The 17,219-nt window shown below is 45.1% G+C and overlaps 1 protein-coding gene across 1 annotated transcript in view; it reads left to right on the top strand.

Moving 5' to 3' along the window:
* Nucleotides 1–1,605: 1,605 nt before the first annotated feature.
* The window catches only part of LOC310853930 (partitioning defective 3 homolog B-like), a gene marked incomplete at both ends in the record, with an annotated part of 195,089 nt that continues 179,475 nt past the window's right edge, over nucleotides 1,606–17,219 (top strand). The window contains 3 exons of the mRNA XM_083758404.1: nucleotides 1,606–1,663; nucleotides 9,383–9,553; nucleotides 14,888–14,997. Coding sequence (XP_083614530.1) covers nucleotides 1,606–1,663; nucleotides 9,383–9,553; nucleotides 14,888–14,997 — 339 coding nt within the window. The remainder of the gene's footprint in view (nucleotides 1,664–9,382; nucleotides 9,554–14,887; nucleotides 14,998–17,219) is intronic.

Here is a 17,219-nt window from a genome sequence, read left to right as displayed (position 1 = left end):
GGCAATGTAGGGTTCAGTGTCTTGCCCAAGGACACTTCGACAGGATGTATAGACAGGAGGAGCCGGCATTCAAACCGCCGACCCACGGATCATAGGATGACCTGCTCTACCTCCTGAGCCTCTGCCACCCTAAATGGACCGTTAGGGGTCTATTTGTAACACTCTAAAAGTTATGGAGGTCATTGAAATTCAGAAAGTTTTAGATCCACCAGTTAGTATTATTTCTTTCCTTTCGATCTGTCATTCCACCTCTCCGTCTTCTGCCCTGTGTTTCCATGCCTTTGATGTGACCGTAATGAAACGGAACACAATCCCCCAGGGCGGATACACTTCATCCATTGCATTAAGTGCCGGTTAAGACTCCTTGTTATCACTTAACAAACGGACAGGTCTCTCGCTTCTCATCAGAGACAGACTGGAGACAGAATGGATCGTTTCATGCTAGAGGAGAACCTGTTTATGATAAAACGATCAGTAGTTTTAATATTCCATAGAACACTTGGGAAAAGCTGTGCACACATGAACGGAGGAGGAAAAGAGGAGAGAATATTGTCAGACAGAAAGATGCAGATTGATTGATTGAAAATGTTATTAATAGTAAGCACAGTTCGAGGAAAGCGCATGGGTCAATGCAAGGTCTGCTATAAGAGCATTGAAATGCCCAGTAAAGCACAACGGCTTGTTTACATTGGGATCCTCCACTTTCAATTCATCAAAACATTTAATGACATACAAATATACAGTAGCATGCAAAAGAGAGAAGGTGGGCAGAGGTGGGGGAGGGACTACGTACTGGAAGTAACCAATGCTTCAAAACAATACCACAATTGTTTCTAACTTTTGCCCGTATTAAGATTAAAGGCCAATTCCTTTATAGTGCAAATGGCTAATCTACACACTCACAATGCGTCACGTCAAGCCTGTAGATCAGCTATGTTCTCTATTTCTGTATGCCGACATTATACAACACAGTATTGTGCAGGGTTGCATGGTTTTACACTGCACACTAATCAATGTAGCGTTTATAGAAATCAATATTTTTTTCTTGTCGATTTCTTGATATAATAAATAAAAACAACCTAATTCGATTAAGCTACACAAGCACATATGAAGTTGGTTACTGTTTGTTAATATTATTTTTCTTTTGTATACGTTAATTGGCCATTTGCCCATGCAGCCGCACTGGAAGTACAGTGTAAAAGGGAGGGGAGACGGGGAGTAGGGGTGGAGGAGGAGGGAGTGGGGAGTCTGGGGGTGAGGCCAAAGGTGAGAGGACCCCCGGCCCTGCAGTTCTGACTTAATCACTTCTGCCTTTTCTCTGAGAGAGAGGGGGGGAGGGGGGAGAGGGAGGTTGAAGGGAGCAGATCGCATCATGACTGCCACAGGGACAAAGAAAAAGCTGATTATTAGAGCTGTGGGAAGGGCTTCTGGGAAAGATGAAGTGTGTGTGAGAAAGCAAAAGTGTGTGCGTGTGTGTGCGTGCGTGCGACAGCACCAGTGGAACCAGTGGTGACTCTGGTGGTGATGATGGATGCTGTGTGTGTGTGTGTGCGCACGCACCAGTGGAACCAGTGTTGGCTCTGATGGATGCTCTGTGTCGGTCGCATGAGGCAGACGAGGCCTGCAGGCACACGCAGCCGTGCCTCCATCCTGGTGCTGGAAAGTAACTAGTAACTAAAGTACGGTACACTTTGAAAGGTTCTTGTACTTTTACTTTGGTATTGCAAATTTATATTTTGACGCCAATACTTTTCTACTTTCACTCAACTCAAATCTTGAATACAGTCCCTTTACTTGAACAAAGGCCTGCCACAATTATTTTATAATTGCCTATTCATAGAGAGAAGACTTCCGCACACCCGGCCGGCAGGCAATTTGGAGCAGGTGCGATGATGACAGAGAGTATACAATGTGGAAGAAGGGACATCCGCACACTGCCACTTGCTAGTTCAGAGCAATTTTATTAATTGAGCAACATTTCGGTCTTGCGACCTTCCTCAGGCTTAATTCAAGAATGGGCTGACATTGTCACTAAATACATTTCAGGAAGTAACAATAATTGCCTATTCGCAATAATCATTTATTTTTGCATAATCATTTCCACGTTGAAAAATGTCCATAGATTATCCCCTCCAAAGATCAAAGAAATAGCAGATGTACAAGCTTACAACATGTCACAAAGTGGGTAAGCTTGTAAGCATGGAGATCAACTATTGATCTATCCGCTACTTTGTACATTTCTTGCAAAGAAAAAAATATAAATTAGTATTAAACGTGTCAGTGATCACAGTGACATTTCTTTCTGTACATATTTAAGTTATTTTTGTACTGTATTTTTGTCAGTGTTGTATACTTTTACTTACTGTTCTGTTTTCCCTCCTCTCTTGCTCTCTCTCTCTCTCTCGGGGCGGTGTGTGTGATTTATGAAGAGTTTATCCTGCCCCTTTATGAGTGTGCATAAATAATAATGCAGCCTGTCACCATACCTAGCCGGTGCCGCAAAAACCTCAGCTTGTGTGTGTGTGTGTGTGTGTGTTTGTGTGTGTGTGTGTGTGTGTGTGCACGCGCGCCACATACCCACATTCGGCACACACTGTACATGGTCCATCATTCTAGTTGATGCGATACATGTGAGAGAGGGAGGAAGGGGGAGAGAAGGGGCGGAATGCTGTCCATGGTTACGGTCTGTGGTGCAATACATTCTTGGATACTAGTATACTTTTATAATGTCGCTGTCAGGCAGAAACTTCATTTATCCATATATTTTAATTTGAGTGAATTAGTGATGGGAGATTAATCTGCAAACACATCGGTATCGGCCAATTCTAGTTGTTTTTAGATTAATCTGCATCGGTTCGATTAATGTATAAGTGGAGACGGGGCTGTTTTTTTATTTAATTTATTAATTTATTATTTTGGCCAGTATTTCAGACTGTTCCAAAAAGCTTTAACCTAAAAAAGTGCGAGCGATCAATCAAACCGGGGAGAAGAGACACAATAATTACAATTACTTTTGCATAATCGTTTACATGTTGAACAATGTTCGTACATTTAAAAAATGTTGGAGTGGTGCAACAAGGAACAGCAATGTCCGTGTTTACCTATGTGACCATGAGCACCGCTAATGAGAGAGAGAGAGAGAGAGAGAGAGAGGGAAACCTGTGAAGCTCCAGCAGAGAGAGAGAGAGAGGGAAACCTGTGAAGCTCCAGCACTTAGCCGTGTTTGAGGCCATGTCAGCGGGGGGAGGACGGAGAACATGGAACTTGTCACGTGAAATTGCGATTATGCAACAGTTTACCCTAAAACAGATTTTACGGGGGCCAGTTTAAAATTGCAGCCGACCGTAGATGCCCTTTGAGAGCGGTTTTGAAGGAGTCAAGGGATTCGCATGTCTTAATGACTATAGGGCGTTCCATATTGTGTGTGTGTGTGTGAAATATCTTTTTGTCAGGTGAAACCACCTGACTAATGAAAGCTCATGAAATGTAGAAGACCTATTGTTTTTACTCTTCTGTCCAATCGATTCGACACAAATGCTGACGTCAAACACGTGCACGTGTGTGTGTCCATGTGCGGGTGCATGTGTGTGTGTGTATTCCAGTGTAAATCCCCTCACATCTGGTAGCGTGTTGTATAGATCCACACTGGAGCATGGGTGGGATTAGCACCGCTCTCACCGGTAATGCAACCAATTTTCGACTTGTTTAACTAGCACGGACCAAACATTCCACCGACATACCCCCTGAGAGAGAGAGAGAGAGAGAGAGACTGACTGTGAGTGGACAGTTCTTTTGTGTGGATTTCATCTTGTGTGTAAGTGCATTTTATCACAGTTGTGTGAGTGTGTAGTGTACCGTATATTGTATTAGTCTTTACGTGTGGGGCCAGTGTGTCAACTGTCAAGAACTCTGCACTTACAGCATGTTTTCTTTTGTGCGTGCGTGCGTGAAATATATTTTTGTCAGGTGGTTTCACCTGACTAATGAAAGCTGGTCACACACACTGTTAAAGGACCACTTCACCCATTTTCAACCACAATCTTCATGTAACTCTCAGAGTTACAGACCTGTATAGATAGGGCTATTTGGAACCCAGTAACCATCAGTTTGACCAGAATGGAACAGAGCCTTCATTAGTAGTATCATCGGTAACACCTGTGCAGAAAGTATAGGCCCAGGTTCTCTCCAAAATGGTGTATGCATAGAGCCCATTAAGCAACATTACATAAGTTAGACTTTACCGTGATAGGCACGGCAGTGATGCGGTCAGGAACGATGCGAAGCTGAGTTCCATAAGCATCATTGTGGCCATAAGTTGACCACAATGGTTTCGTGTTGTTTTGGTGACTAACATCAGTGAAAAAATAAATACATAAAATACAATAGTATTGTATGTAACATTAATATAATGCAAAAAATAAATATATAAATATATATATTTATATATATATACATTTAGTTATTATGCAAATAAATAGGAACTCAAAGTATACTTGCCATGTTACTTTTGAGATTTCCAAGTGGGCCCCGATCCAGAAAGATTATGGAAACCACAGCACTAAACCAATAGATAGAGTGTGTGTGTGTGTGTGTGTGTGTGTGTGTGTGTGTGTGTGTGTGTGTGTGTGTGTGTGTGTGTGTGTGTGTGTGTGTGTGTGTGTGTGTGTGTGTGTGTGTGTGTGTGTGTGTGTGTGTGTGTGTGTGTGTGTGTGTGTGTGTGTGTGTGTGTGTGTGTGTGTGCGTGAGATGATTGGGTTTCTATACTACTGTCAGGATACCAGCTTGGTCCCTTCTGAATTATGCATCATCTCTCCTTCAAAGACACAGAGAGAGAGGCCGGGGGAGTGCAAGATAAATGACAACAATACAAAAACAAAACATCTCATAGACTACACACACACACACACATACACACATGACAGAGAAATGAGAGAATGGAGAAAGATGGGTTGATTAGAAGAAGAAATTGACATTGCTCTCTCTCTCTGTGTGTGTGTGTGCGTGTGTGTGTGTGCGTGCATGCAAGTATTTGTGCTAAAATGTTAGCATGAAGAGCTGCTGGGAGTGTGTGTGTGTGTGTAAAGTGTTCTGCTGTTGCCGAAGGCTACACAGAATGAAGACTCACCTGGTAGCCTACAGTATTGTACTGTAGGTGTACACTGGTTTCATGCTGACAACAGGCGAGCTTGTAGATCTGCTGGACATTACCCAGTTCTCTTTAAGAGCATCTGTGACTTAAGAGGTGTATATCTTTGGTCCGAAGCCCTAACAGTTCAACACGCAATAGTCCGACACCCTACCCCTAACCTAACCGCACGCGGAAGAAAGCCATGGGTGAGTCTTAACCGGCCACGCCACGTATATGTCTTAACCGGAACGCATTTCGGACTATTGGTATGTCGGACTAACGCATGCCCCCGCGTCTGACAGGCAAATGTCAATTCACTGCCACAGAACTCTTCTGCGTTCTGGAAGCCAGACCACGCCCAGCACAGATTGCGCTGTTGGTGGCGACTCGACTCGAGCCAAGAAGTTTGTCCAAAGCTGGAACCAGCAATTTTAATACCATTACCTAGATGTCACTGTGCGCAGTGGGGGAATGTGTGTATGACTTGTCGCTAGAGAGAGATTTCAGAGGTGTTGCTAACTTGCTACCTCCTGGAAGTTGGCTCGTGTTTCTTCAAAAGCAGTGTTGGTTTCGTCCACTAAATTGAATTGTCGGTGCAGTCACCTAGCTGCGTACGGTTCTGTTCCGTCCCCAGTGGAGCCAGGCCGTAAGACTAAATCAAATTTTGCTGTCAAAATAAACACCATTCCAAACTAGCACTGCTTTTCATTGGCTGAATGAATGCGAAAAGTCTGACCAAACACAGTATAGCGCAACTGATTCTGGCATTCACAACATCTCTAAAGCAATCAGTTCTAAGAGCACCCACCCTAACCTCTGAATGTGATTTTAATGATGTCTGAAAGTTTTCTAATGATGTTATGAAAATGCTTTAGGGTAAACTGACCTGTGGTTTCCTAAATATGTATGAGGTGATTTTTGGCCAGGAGGCATTCACTTTAATAAGCCTGCTTTGCCAAGGGCACAAGATATGGGGAGGTTTGAGCTCTCTTCTATCTACTCCTCTCTCTGATTGATGTATTTTGTAGATAACTTTAATGATGCACAACTTGGTACATTGCTCTATATACCGTACATCCAAACCGCCGCTGCACTTCCGGTCTATGGTCCTGATTTTGATTATTTGATGTTGTGGTTTTTCATAGTTTGTATTATGTGTGTGGTGACGCTGACATGATGGCATGAGTTAAAAATGTCATAAAATCTAATTAAAAAAACGCTAGCTCTTCTAGTTGCAGAATCCCACTCGCCCTGCTCACTAACTCACTGTCTCTTTCCCACCCATGAGGAATACATAATCTGTGCTCTCAACTCTCTCCCCTCTCTCTATCATGCGTGGGCGCGCACAATATCTGTATCATAGCTACCTCTCTTTCTCTCTCTCACACACACACACACACACACACACACACACACACACACACACACACACACACACACACACACACACACACACACACACACACACACACACACACACACACACACAGTTTTTAAATCATGGTGTGGGCCAACCAAATACATAGAATCTCAGAAACACTTTGTACCGTACGTCCACTATAGCAATGAGTTGCCTTGTAACCATTTCAACCATAATATTTATACTTTGGCTATTCAGAAATAGCAGATATACAAGCTCTAAATATTGTACTTTTACTTCACTGCATTTATTTGAACACTTTAGTTACTAGCTATTTTGCATATTTTCATTATAATTACAACACATACATTAATCACTTCAGCCCTATATACATTTCGGCAGTTGGAAAATAGCGATCTACAAGCTCACAATGCGTCACTTGTAGATCTGCTATTTTCTCAAAATATTCTTTTTTTATACATTTGAAAACTTGAAATGGGAGTACTTTCTACTTTTGGTACATTAAGTACATTTTTATACCAATACTTTTGTACTTTAACTCGAGTACATTTTGAATCCCGGACATTTACTCGTGACAGAGTAACAGTAATTGATAGTTTTACTTAAATAAAACATTTGAGGTACTAGTCTTTTCCTACCACTGTGTCTGATAAACAGGTGCTTCCCTGCTCACAGAACGTAGCTGTGTGTGCAGTTTGCTTTAAAACGGGATCAAAGGTGTTAACATTCTGCTAAACAGTAGAGACAACACCCCTCTGTGCACACTGCTGCTGGTACACACACACAGCAAGCCATCTGCATGTCTAATGCACCGTGTGTGTGTGTGTGCGTGTGTGTGTGTGTGTGTGTGTGTGTGTGTGTGTGTGTGTGTGTGTGTGTGTGTGTGTGTGTGTGTGTGTGCGCGCGTGCGCGCAAGTAAATCTACAAGTTCACAAGGTGTTGCATTATGTCACATTGTCAGTTGTGTGTGTGTCTGTGTCATGTACAGTACTTGCTGTTGGAGTGCTTAATAACTGCCATGACAGAAAATGGGCACACACACACACACAGACACAGACACACACAGTCTCACACACAGTCACACACACACACACACACACACACACACACACACACACACACACACACACACACACAGTCGACAGTTACTGCCGCAACATTGCGATTTGCTGACAGCTTGAAGATGGCATGGCTCTTGATATTCTGTGCTTGTGTTTGTGTGTGTGTGTGTGTGTGTGTGTGTGTGTGCGCCTGTGTCTGCGTGCGTGTGTCTCTGAGAGCCCATTATGTAAATGAGACAGAGGAGTGACATTATTCAGCGGTAGTTGACGGCCCTGCTCCCCAGGCTCATATCGCTACCCCCCCCCCCCCTCCCCCCCACGCACGCAGCGGGACAAATAACAAGACCATTTGTTTTCCCAGCATACTAATTACACTGCCCTGAGAGACAAGAGAGAGAGAGAGAGAAAGGGAGAGAGAGATGCGGAGACACACAGAGAGAGAGAGAGAGAGAGAGGGTGACCATATTTTCAAAAACCAAAACACCACATCGGCGCCACATACATTACCTCTGGATTGCGCCGTGGCCAGGAAGTGTCACTATATATTGATGATGATGATTACCGTCATTATTTTTGAGTGAAAATCAGGCCGATCACCGATCGATCGGCGGCTGATCGATCAATCCGAGCACCATGACACACAAGTATACACACCCACACACTGCAACATTGTAACATTCATTGCTCCTGCACATTCACAAATGTAGCAATGATGTGTGTGTGTGTGTGTGTGTGTGTGGAGCCTTCTTGCGTGATTGATGCCGTCACACGCAGCGGACAGAGGTGGGTGGGGTTCGCACAGGAGGAGGGTGATAAGGCCAGGAAGTGGAAAACACATCGTGTGTGTGTGTGTCTGTTTATGTGCGCCGTGCACGTGTGTGTGTGTGGGGAGGGGAGCATAGAGAGAGAGACAGAATGCTTGAGAAACATCCATCAATCTCTTTAATCAGATTCTCGCACTGGCGTTCCATTGCCTCTCTCTCTCTCTCTCTCTCTCTCTCTCTCTCTCTCTCTCTCTCTCTCTCTCTCTCTCTCTCTCTCTCTCTCCCTCTCTCTCTCTCCCTCTCTCTCCGTCTTCCCCTATAGCCTCGATTTCTCATCTGTCCAATCACTCTGTCACTCGCCCTCGCTGGCGCACGCATGCACACACGCACGCATGCACGCATGCACACACACACACACACACACACACACACACACGCACGCACGCACGCACGCACACACCCGCTGCTGTTGGCTGGGGTGTCATGAGCATATTGAATCATGGGAAGTTGAGGTGAGGAGGCTGGTGAGAAATGACACCACAGAGTCCTGCATGATTTATACCCCCCCAACATAATGTACACATATAACTGCAGTGCATTAATGTATGCTTTGATGCCGACCCAAAAGATAATAGTAACACACGCACACACACTGGAGGTGTTCGATCAGGTATATTGGGACCGATCACCGATCGTTGTTTCTCACGTTCGGGCCGATACGATACCGATCTTTTGTGTAAGGGGAACATTGATTATACCGTATGTCAAAATGATTATACCGTATGTCAAAATGATTATACCGTATGTCAAACCCACGTCAAAACTGTGAGTGTGTGTGTGTGTGTGTGTGGAGGAAGGGGAGAATGTTTAGGCCTGTCACAAACATGAAAAAACAAACATATGATTGACTTTTATACCACTTAAATGGTATAAAATAGTATTTTTAGCAAAACATTGTATGACTCTGTTCTCGTGTGTGTGTGTGTGTGTGTGTGTGTGTGTGTGTGTGTGTGTGTGTGTGTGTGTGTGTGTGCGTTCCAGCTCGTAGCAGCATTCGAGGAGGTCCAGCGTGACGAGGCGGAGAGTCCAGGGAGCGGCGCCTCCAACGGCCAAGTGAGCCCCGCCCCCAGCAGCCCTGAGCCAATCCAGTACCATCCCCACCTGGCACCGCAGCCAATCAGAGGAGAGATAGAGGTCAACGAGGCGGTCCTCCGTGCCAGTGAGTAGCCACTAGTGCGTCGGAACTTTGCTTGATTTGGTCCAGCCTGGGACATGCCCAGTTTGCCCACAGACAGAGACTGCATGGTTGTTTGGGAGGGTTTCGACCGTTTGGGATGTCCAGAGGCGAGGCAGAAGGACTGGCAAAGTTTGGTACTGTGACTGTCTGCTACGTTGAGTGACATTAACAACCATTCATGTTGTATCGTGAAGACAAGACATGTGCCATGTCTCTGAATGTGTGTCTGTGTTGGAGAATCCATTAATGGAACAGCTGTAAACGAAAGTGACATATACCCCATGAAACTTAACTGCCTGTGAAGACATATGCAATGTTTGTACAGCCCTCCTCTCCTCTCCTCTCCTCTCCTCTCCTCTCCTCTCCTCTCCTCTCCTCTCCTCTCCTCTCCTCTCCTCTCCTCTCCTCTCCTCTCCTCTCCTCTCCTCTCCTCTCCTCTCCTCTCCTCTCCTCTCCTCTCCTCTCCTCTCCTCTCCTCTCCTCTCCTCGCCTCGCCTCGCCTCGCCTCGCCTCGCCTCGCCTCTCCTCTCCTCTCCTCTCCTCTCCTCTCCCCCTCCTCTTCTCTCCCTCTTCCTCTCCTCTCCTCCATTGCCTACTCTTACTATTCAGCGTCAACCACCTGCCAGACAGCCTGGCTGGCCTACCAGATCCCCTGACCCATTACACACACACACACACACACACACAAACTTGCACGATGCCCCCATCACAAACTAGATTAGCACTGTAGCCAGTTAGCATGCACGGCCTCCAGCCGAGCGTGAATGTGCTCATTTACTATGACCCCGACCTCACTGTTCTTTACTTACCGGGACCCCCAAACCCTCCCCCCCATATGCAACTAGACTGATGCAATAAGGCAGCTTTTGTCATTGAAAACTAGGCGCCCCACCCCGCTTTCTGCTAACAGTGCATGTTAAACAAACCCACCGCACCCAGACTGATCAGCTGTCACTCAGGCGTAAGTGTTACGGTGTGTTCACACTAGCAGTGACACCATCTAATGGCAAGAATCATTCTATTTATGATTTGTTTTTTCAGAGTTTTTGGTGTTGTTTTTTTACTGTAATATGGAGCAGTCAGCGGTGAGATTCAGAAGAAACTGTGCACATATCAGATCTAGTAACTCAACATTTTTGAAGACATATTAGATACTGTACTGACGATCACGAAACCAAGGACATTTTCTGTATCATTTAAGTTACTTTTATGTTTTTTTTTTTGTAAAGCCTTGTTTTTATTTGTATTTCAGTCAACCAAAGTGTCAATTCTAGTTTTCCTTATTTCATTAGTTCTCTAGTTAACTAAAAACCTTGATCCCGTCACACAGCAACGTGCGTGCGTGTGTGTGTGTGTGTGTGTGTGTGTGTGTGTGTGTGTTTGCGTGCGCTCCATAACAGGATTAGTGGTTAAAGTGTGGTATGGCCTCCTATCAAGCATGACTCTGGTTTTGAGTTTGTAGCATGAGAACGACTCCGGTTTGTGCCTTCTGTGTGTGTGTGTGTGTGTGTGTGTGTGTGTGTGTGTGTTTTAAAGCCTTTCCGCTTCGCCGGGTGCTAGTGAGGTTTGGAGAAGAGAAGAGAAGAGTAGGGTGAAATGAGATTAAGTTTAAAAAGAAAAAAGGAGAGCAAAGCCTCAGCTTAATCCTGCTCCTAATATACGGTGGAAAGTTAAGTCAAATAAGTGAAAGTTGATATGTTGCGGAAAGAAAATAGTTTACAGCAGCAGTTATTTCACACTCAAACTGTGATACAGTATACATGGTAGCATTCACACTGGAACAAGGGACCCTTTTTATTATGGGTGGGACGATTTCTCCCGATTCGATACGATCTCGACACCTACTGTATAGGATGCTGATTAGTGCTGCACGACTATTGCTCAAATGAATGTGAATCTCGATTTTCCTCCACAAGAATTGAGATCACGAATATATATTATTCCATGAAAATATGTATTGTCTTTAGTCTGTAGTTGCTGAACATGACTACATTCAAAATGTGGCACCTGGAGCCAACTACAGTGGCTTTCACCAGACAACATCAAAGGGCTCGACTTAAACCTCTCTTGAAGTCTCTCTCTTGTCACAAAAACACAAGAGTAACCAGTGTTAGAAAAATGCAATTCTGGGGAAATGTGTGGTTGACTCGCCGATGTCTTCGTAAATACAGGCCCCTCCCACTATTTCTTCTAGTCAATTACAATGTCACGTCACCCATGTGATCATGTGTAAGTAATTCGGACGGGATTTGTCCCCCACGAAATGTTTTTTTTTGCAACAAATGGTTAATTTGTTTGCATTTGCGGCACCCCCTGTGGATGGAAATGGTTTTGTCGCTGTGTTGATGCCATCGCCCTCGACATGTGATTCAAATGTGGGGTGGATTGGACATTCCGTTTTTGGTGAAATAGGCCCCTCCCATTAACTTGAACTTCGGAAGCCGATTGTGGCCGAACGATACGGAGTATACAAATTCTACCTATATGTCCAGAGAGCATGTGTACTGATTTTTGTGAGATTCGGACAAATGGGTATTAGAGCAACAGTGCGTGTGTATTGAAGAATGGTGGAAAATCTTTTTAGATTTTTCCTATTGGATCATGAATCTACTCCCGCCCAAAAATGTCTGCCTTGCAAAGATAATTCAGCATTTTGCATCTGCTATAGCTTTTGTCGAATACTCACACAAATCGATACAACTTCTCTATGTGGTCACGTGATCACTGCATCGTCTCTATGTGGTCACGTGATCACTGCATCGTCTCTGTGGTCACGTGATCACTGCATCGTCTCTATATGGTCACGTGATCACTGCATCGTCTGTCAGATCTTTATCTTCTCTATGTGGTCACGTGATCACTGCATCGTCTCTGTGGTCACGTGATCACTGCATCGTCTCTATGTGGTCACGTGATCACTGCATCGTCTGTCAGATCTTTATCTTCTCTATGTGGTCACGTGATCACTGCATCGTCTCTATGTGGTCACGTGATCACTGCATCGTCTGTCAGATCTTTATCTTCTCTATGTGGTCACGTGATCACTGCATCGTCTATGTGGTCACGTGATCACTGCATCGTCTCTATGTGGTCACGTGATCACTGCATCGTCTGTCAGATCTTTATCTTCTCTATGTGGTCACGTGATCACTGCATCGTCTCTATGTGGTCACGTGATCACTGCATCGTCTGTCAGATCTTTTCAGATTCCATTCTGATTGCCGCTCAACACTTGCTGGAGGTGCATGCATGAAAGACTTGACTGTGTGTCTGTGTGTGTGTGTGTGTTCACGTGTGTGTGTGTCAGGTTAGTTGTTTGAACAGGTTGATTGAGCCTCACACTGCAGGATGATTATACTTGCATCGATCTCGTTACAAACACACACACACACACACACACACACACACACACACACACACACACACACACACACACACACACACACACACACACACACACACACACACACACAATCAGGAGAGTTGTTATCGCACTTTCCCACAAACAGCTCGGGCTGGACAACTATCGATCGCCATGGAGACAAGACCACCCTCGGTGTGGTGTGAACATCTATGCACACGTGTACGCACGCACGCGCGTGCGCACACGCACACACTCAATAATGACCACACACGTGTTTACACACTCTTATTATCCTATTTTACATGTGCGGAATGTCACCTTTTTACGCTTTGTTACTTCATCATACAAGAGTCACGCATCAATGGTGTAAATAGCTTACAATCTTACAATCTTACAATCTCACAACGTGTCACATTGTGACGCGTTGTGAGCTTGTAGATGGGCTATGACTATTTTAAAATATGTGTGTATATATAATATACACACTGTATATATGGAATGGTTTTGGACGTACAAGGTTTCCACCCGACAGCAATGATTATACAGAGATAATCACACACACACACACACACGCAAACAGAGAGACGGGCCTTTCTTCTTCTCTTCATGTCCTCAGTGTGAACCAGTGCTGTGGCATCACACACATTTCTTCTGAGAACTCAAGCGAGGAAGCTTTTCTCCAAATAACTGTGTGTGTGTGTGTGTGTGTGTGTGTGTGTGTGTGCGCGCGAGTTCAAAAACGTGGCCTATTTTCTGTTCTCTGGTTTCAGAAGACAAACAGGAGATGAGCACACACTGCCACAGTCCTCCCCCCCCCCCCCTGTACTAGTCAATTAAATAGAAGCCACAAAACCAAAATAAATCATACATCATTTGCCCGCAACCCAAACTATTGAAAATAGTAGATCGACAAGCTCACAACACGGCAAGAAGAGCTTGTGGATTGGCTATTTTAGAATCTAATTGAAACAGTAATAATAAAAAGAAATAAAATATGAAGAAACCCATACAAACAAAATCTTATCCTGTGAAGTTTTGGGTCTGAGAAGCTAAATCTCATCAAATGGTGGTCTGTACTGTAGCTAATGCCAAATAAATAATGGGCCTTGATACAACAAGGGTTGAAAAACCTCTGATATAGACCCATGGGGGGATGCCCGGTCACCAAATAATCCAGTTTAAGTGGTTAACTGCATCTGACCTATAGAAGAGTTACGACCGGACACTCCAATCTACTACTAGATCCCTGACTCGGTGGTCCTGCTTGACCTTTGGGAGGTCAAACGGCAGGGTGGGTGGGTGGGTCAAAGCCAGTGACCCTGGCGTCGGTGTATAGACGGCGGGCGGTGGTCCTTGGCTGTCCAGAGTCTTAAGTGGCGTGGGAGGATTTATGGGAGCGCCGGGGGTCTGATTGGACTGAGAGGGTTAAATAGTGCGGGATTTATGGGACTGACCGCTGGGTAATGGACACTGGTCTGCCGCTGACCGCGCAGGTCGTGTGTGTGTGTGTGTGTTTGTGTGTGTCACATTCGCGTGCGCGTTACTAGGCTATAGTGACGACCAAATGTCCCCTCAAGTGTAGTATAGAATTTGCTTTAGAAACGGACAACATGTTTGTTTTGTGGTTAAAACACATTTTCTATTAATTTTGTTTTGCTGTGCATCAATGGCTTCCTCGTCATTGTCTGATTAAATCCTCATACCATGCAATAGTGTCTTAATACACACACAACAATTACCTCTCATAAAACTCCTCCTGTTGATGTCCTCACAAGTATAGTAATACAGACATGCCACACACACACACTCGCGCGCACGCACACACAGCCATGACCCCTGCCAGTAGCTTGTGTCTCCATTCTAACCACTATTAGAACACCACCCCTGTCACTGACCCTCCAAACACAGATGGATGACTCTCTCTCTCTCTATCTGTGTCTCTCTCCCCACAGACAACACGTTACTGGTGAGGAGCAGCAGTGACTCTGCCTTGGTCCTGCCCCTGGAGATCAGGACCACACCCCCACTGGACGACCGTCACAGCAACAAGTCGTCTGAACCAGTAAGTTCACGACCAAACCGCACAGCGTGTTATGTGACTTTTTTTCACCCCTGAAAGTGTCACAAATTGACACTAGGACCTGTGGGATCTGTTGACACTGCTATAGCTAGGAGGAGCAGGATTCCAGGTTCCAAGGTATGTCTAGTAGTGGTGGCGGGAGACACGTGCCTGGCATATCTGCCCCGACAGGGGGGGCAGTGGCGCCGAGACTGACACTAGCACCTATGACGCTGCCAAAATTCAGTGGAGATAGGAGGAATTATTACCACTGGAAAGACTATTGGAGGAGAATAGAGCACTTGGCGGCACTGTGGTAGAAGCACGCTTATCTTGTGCCTGTCGCCCGTGCCTCATGGTTGAGGCGGGGAGTGAAAGCAATAAGTAGCACCGGTGCGAGCTTGTAGATCACCTACTGTATTTTCAGCACGTGGAAATATGCAGGCTGAGACGTTCAGAAACCTTTACCTTCACAATAAAAGCACATCGGCTTTCACATGTTGGGGCTTCATTCCATATAAAGACAGAAGCAAAGTGGCAAGGATTACGAATTCGATGGCATTTCACAGTGCAAAAGGGTGCAGGAAGAGTGGGACCATGCAGAAGGGAAGGGGTGTGTCTCATTTATGTTTCATATAGCCAAATGATAATGACGATATGGAAAAATGCACTATACTGTAGGTTTTTCCTATAGAATGTAATATTTATTTAACGCCATCATGCCCAGTTAGCTTATAAAAACACATAATTATGTGTGTGTGTGTGCACTGCAGGCTTAGGCAAGTCAGATCTAAAAACGACTAAAATTGTCCGATACCGATGTGTTTGTCGATTAATCTCCCATCACTGGTGCTACCTAATTTGTGGTGGCGCTACCAACTGAAAAGGTTGGTTGCACCAGTGCTACCTGTAAAAAAGTTAGTCTGGAGCCCTGGTAGGACTTGAGTTACAACTGCACTCTTCCCCCCCCCCCCCCCCATTTACATCAAATCTCTTCGCCCAAAATAGGCGATCAACAAGCTTAAAACGTTCCACAAGGCGGCACGTTTTACCCCCCCCCCCCCCCCCCTTCTCTTTCTCTCTCTCTCTCATTAGCAGGCAACAGTGCAGCACTATCTCTCTCTCTCTGTTTCTGGCACAACGGCACCACTTTTGCCCCTACTGGTACTCATAGTCACATAGTCACACACATAGTCACATAGGTTAACACGGACATTGCTGTTCCTTGGAGTGGTTGCACCACTCAAAAACAAGCAAACAAACAAAGAAGCCTTCAGGCTGTACTCTGAAAGAGTACGCTTTCCGAGTGCTTTTTTTTCTTCAATGTGGGACTTTGTGTACTGGCTTTTTTTTTCCTTCTTTCTTTTCTATCTTTCTTCCTTTCAATGTGTCTGTCTCTGATATTGTGTGTGTGTGTGCTCGATTGTGTGTGTGCAGTGAGCCAGTGAACGGGAGGAGTTTGAGTTCAAGTCAGAATTGTGTGCGTTCGTGCAATCCGTGCGTCCATGCATGCGTTTGCGTTCACCGCATGGCGATGCTTCTCAACGTGGGTTTCGGTGGACACCCAGGGGTCCTTGAAGCTAGGGGGTCCCCAGCTAAATGATTGATAGTTAATGTTCACCATTATTACATGCACAAGTAAATACGCAAAGGATAAGGCCCTTTCGCCAACCCAGGGTATGCGGGCACTGCGGAGGAGCGAACACGCAGCCAGCGCCCACAGCGTCCCCGGTGGGAATTGAACCGGCACCTTCTAGCTGTGAGGCGGCATCGCTACCGACTGTGTCGCCGTGGCCCCCACCAATCATAATCACTAGCACCGTCCCGGTATTAAAGGGACACTTCACCCTTTTTGCAAAACAATATATGTTAATGACGTTTAGAAGCTTTAGATCACTTTGCTGGGGGTATTTATGTGTGTAATATGTGGTTTAGTTATTTTAGATTGTAGCAGTGAGCCTGTTGTCTCTGATGTCATGGACACTGGTCTCACTACCTTCCTGGACTACAATTCCCATAATTCTTTGGTGCACTGCTCCTCTTTGTGGATAGGGGGAGAGCTGTCTTACTAAGTCAACATGTAGTCCAGGAAGGAAGTGAGCCCAGTGTCCATGACATCAGAGACAACAGGCTCACTGCTACAATCTAAAATATCTAAAACCACATATTACACACATAAAGATCTCCAGGAAAGTGTTCTAAAGCTTCTAAACGTCATTAACATA

The sequence above is a fragment of the Protomyctophum parallelum genome, assembly GCF_964188405.1.
Source record: "Protomyctophum parallelum genome assembly, chromosome: 23".
In the NCBI taxonomy this organism is placed as follows: domain Eukaryota; kingdom Metazoa; phylum Chordata; class Actinopteri; order Myctophiformes; family Myctophidae; genus Protomyctophum; species Protomyctophum parallelum.
This window is presented reverse-complemented; position numbering and strand designations above follow the sequence as displayed.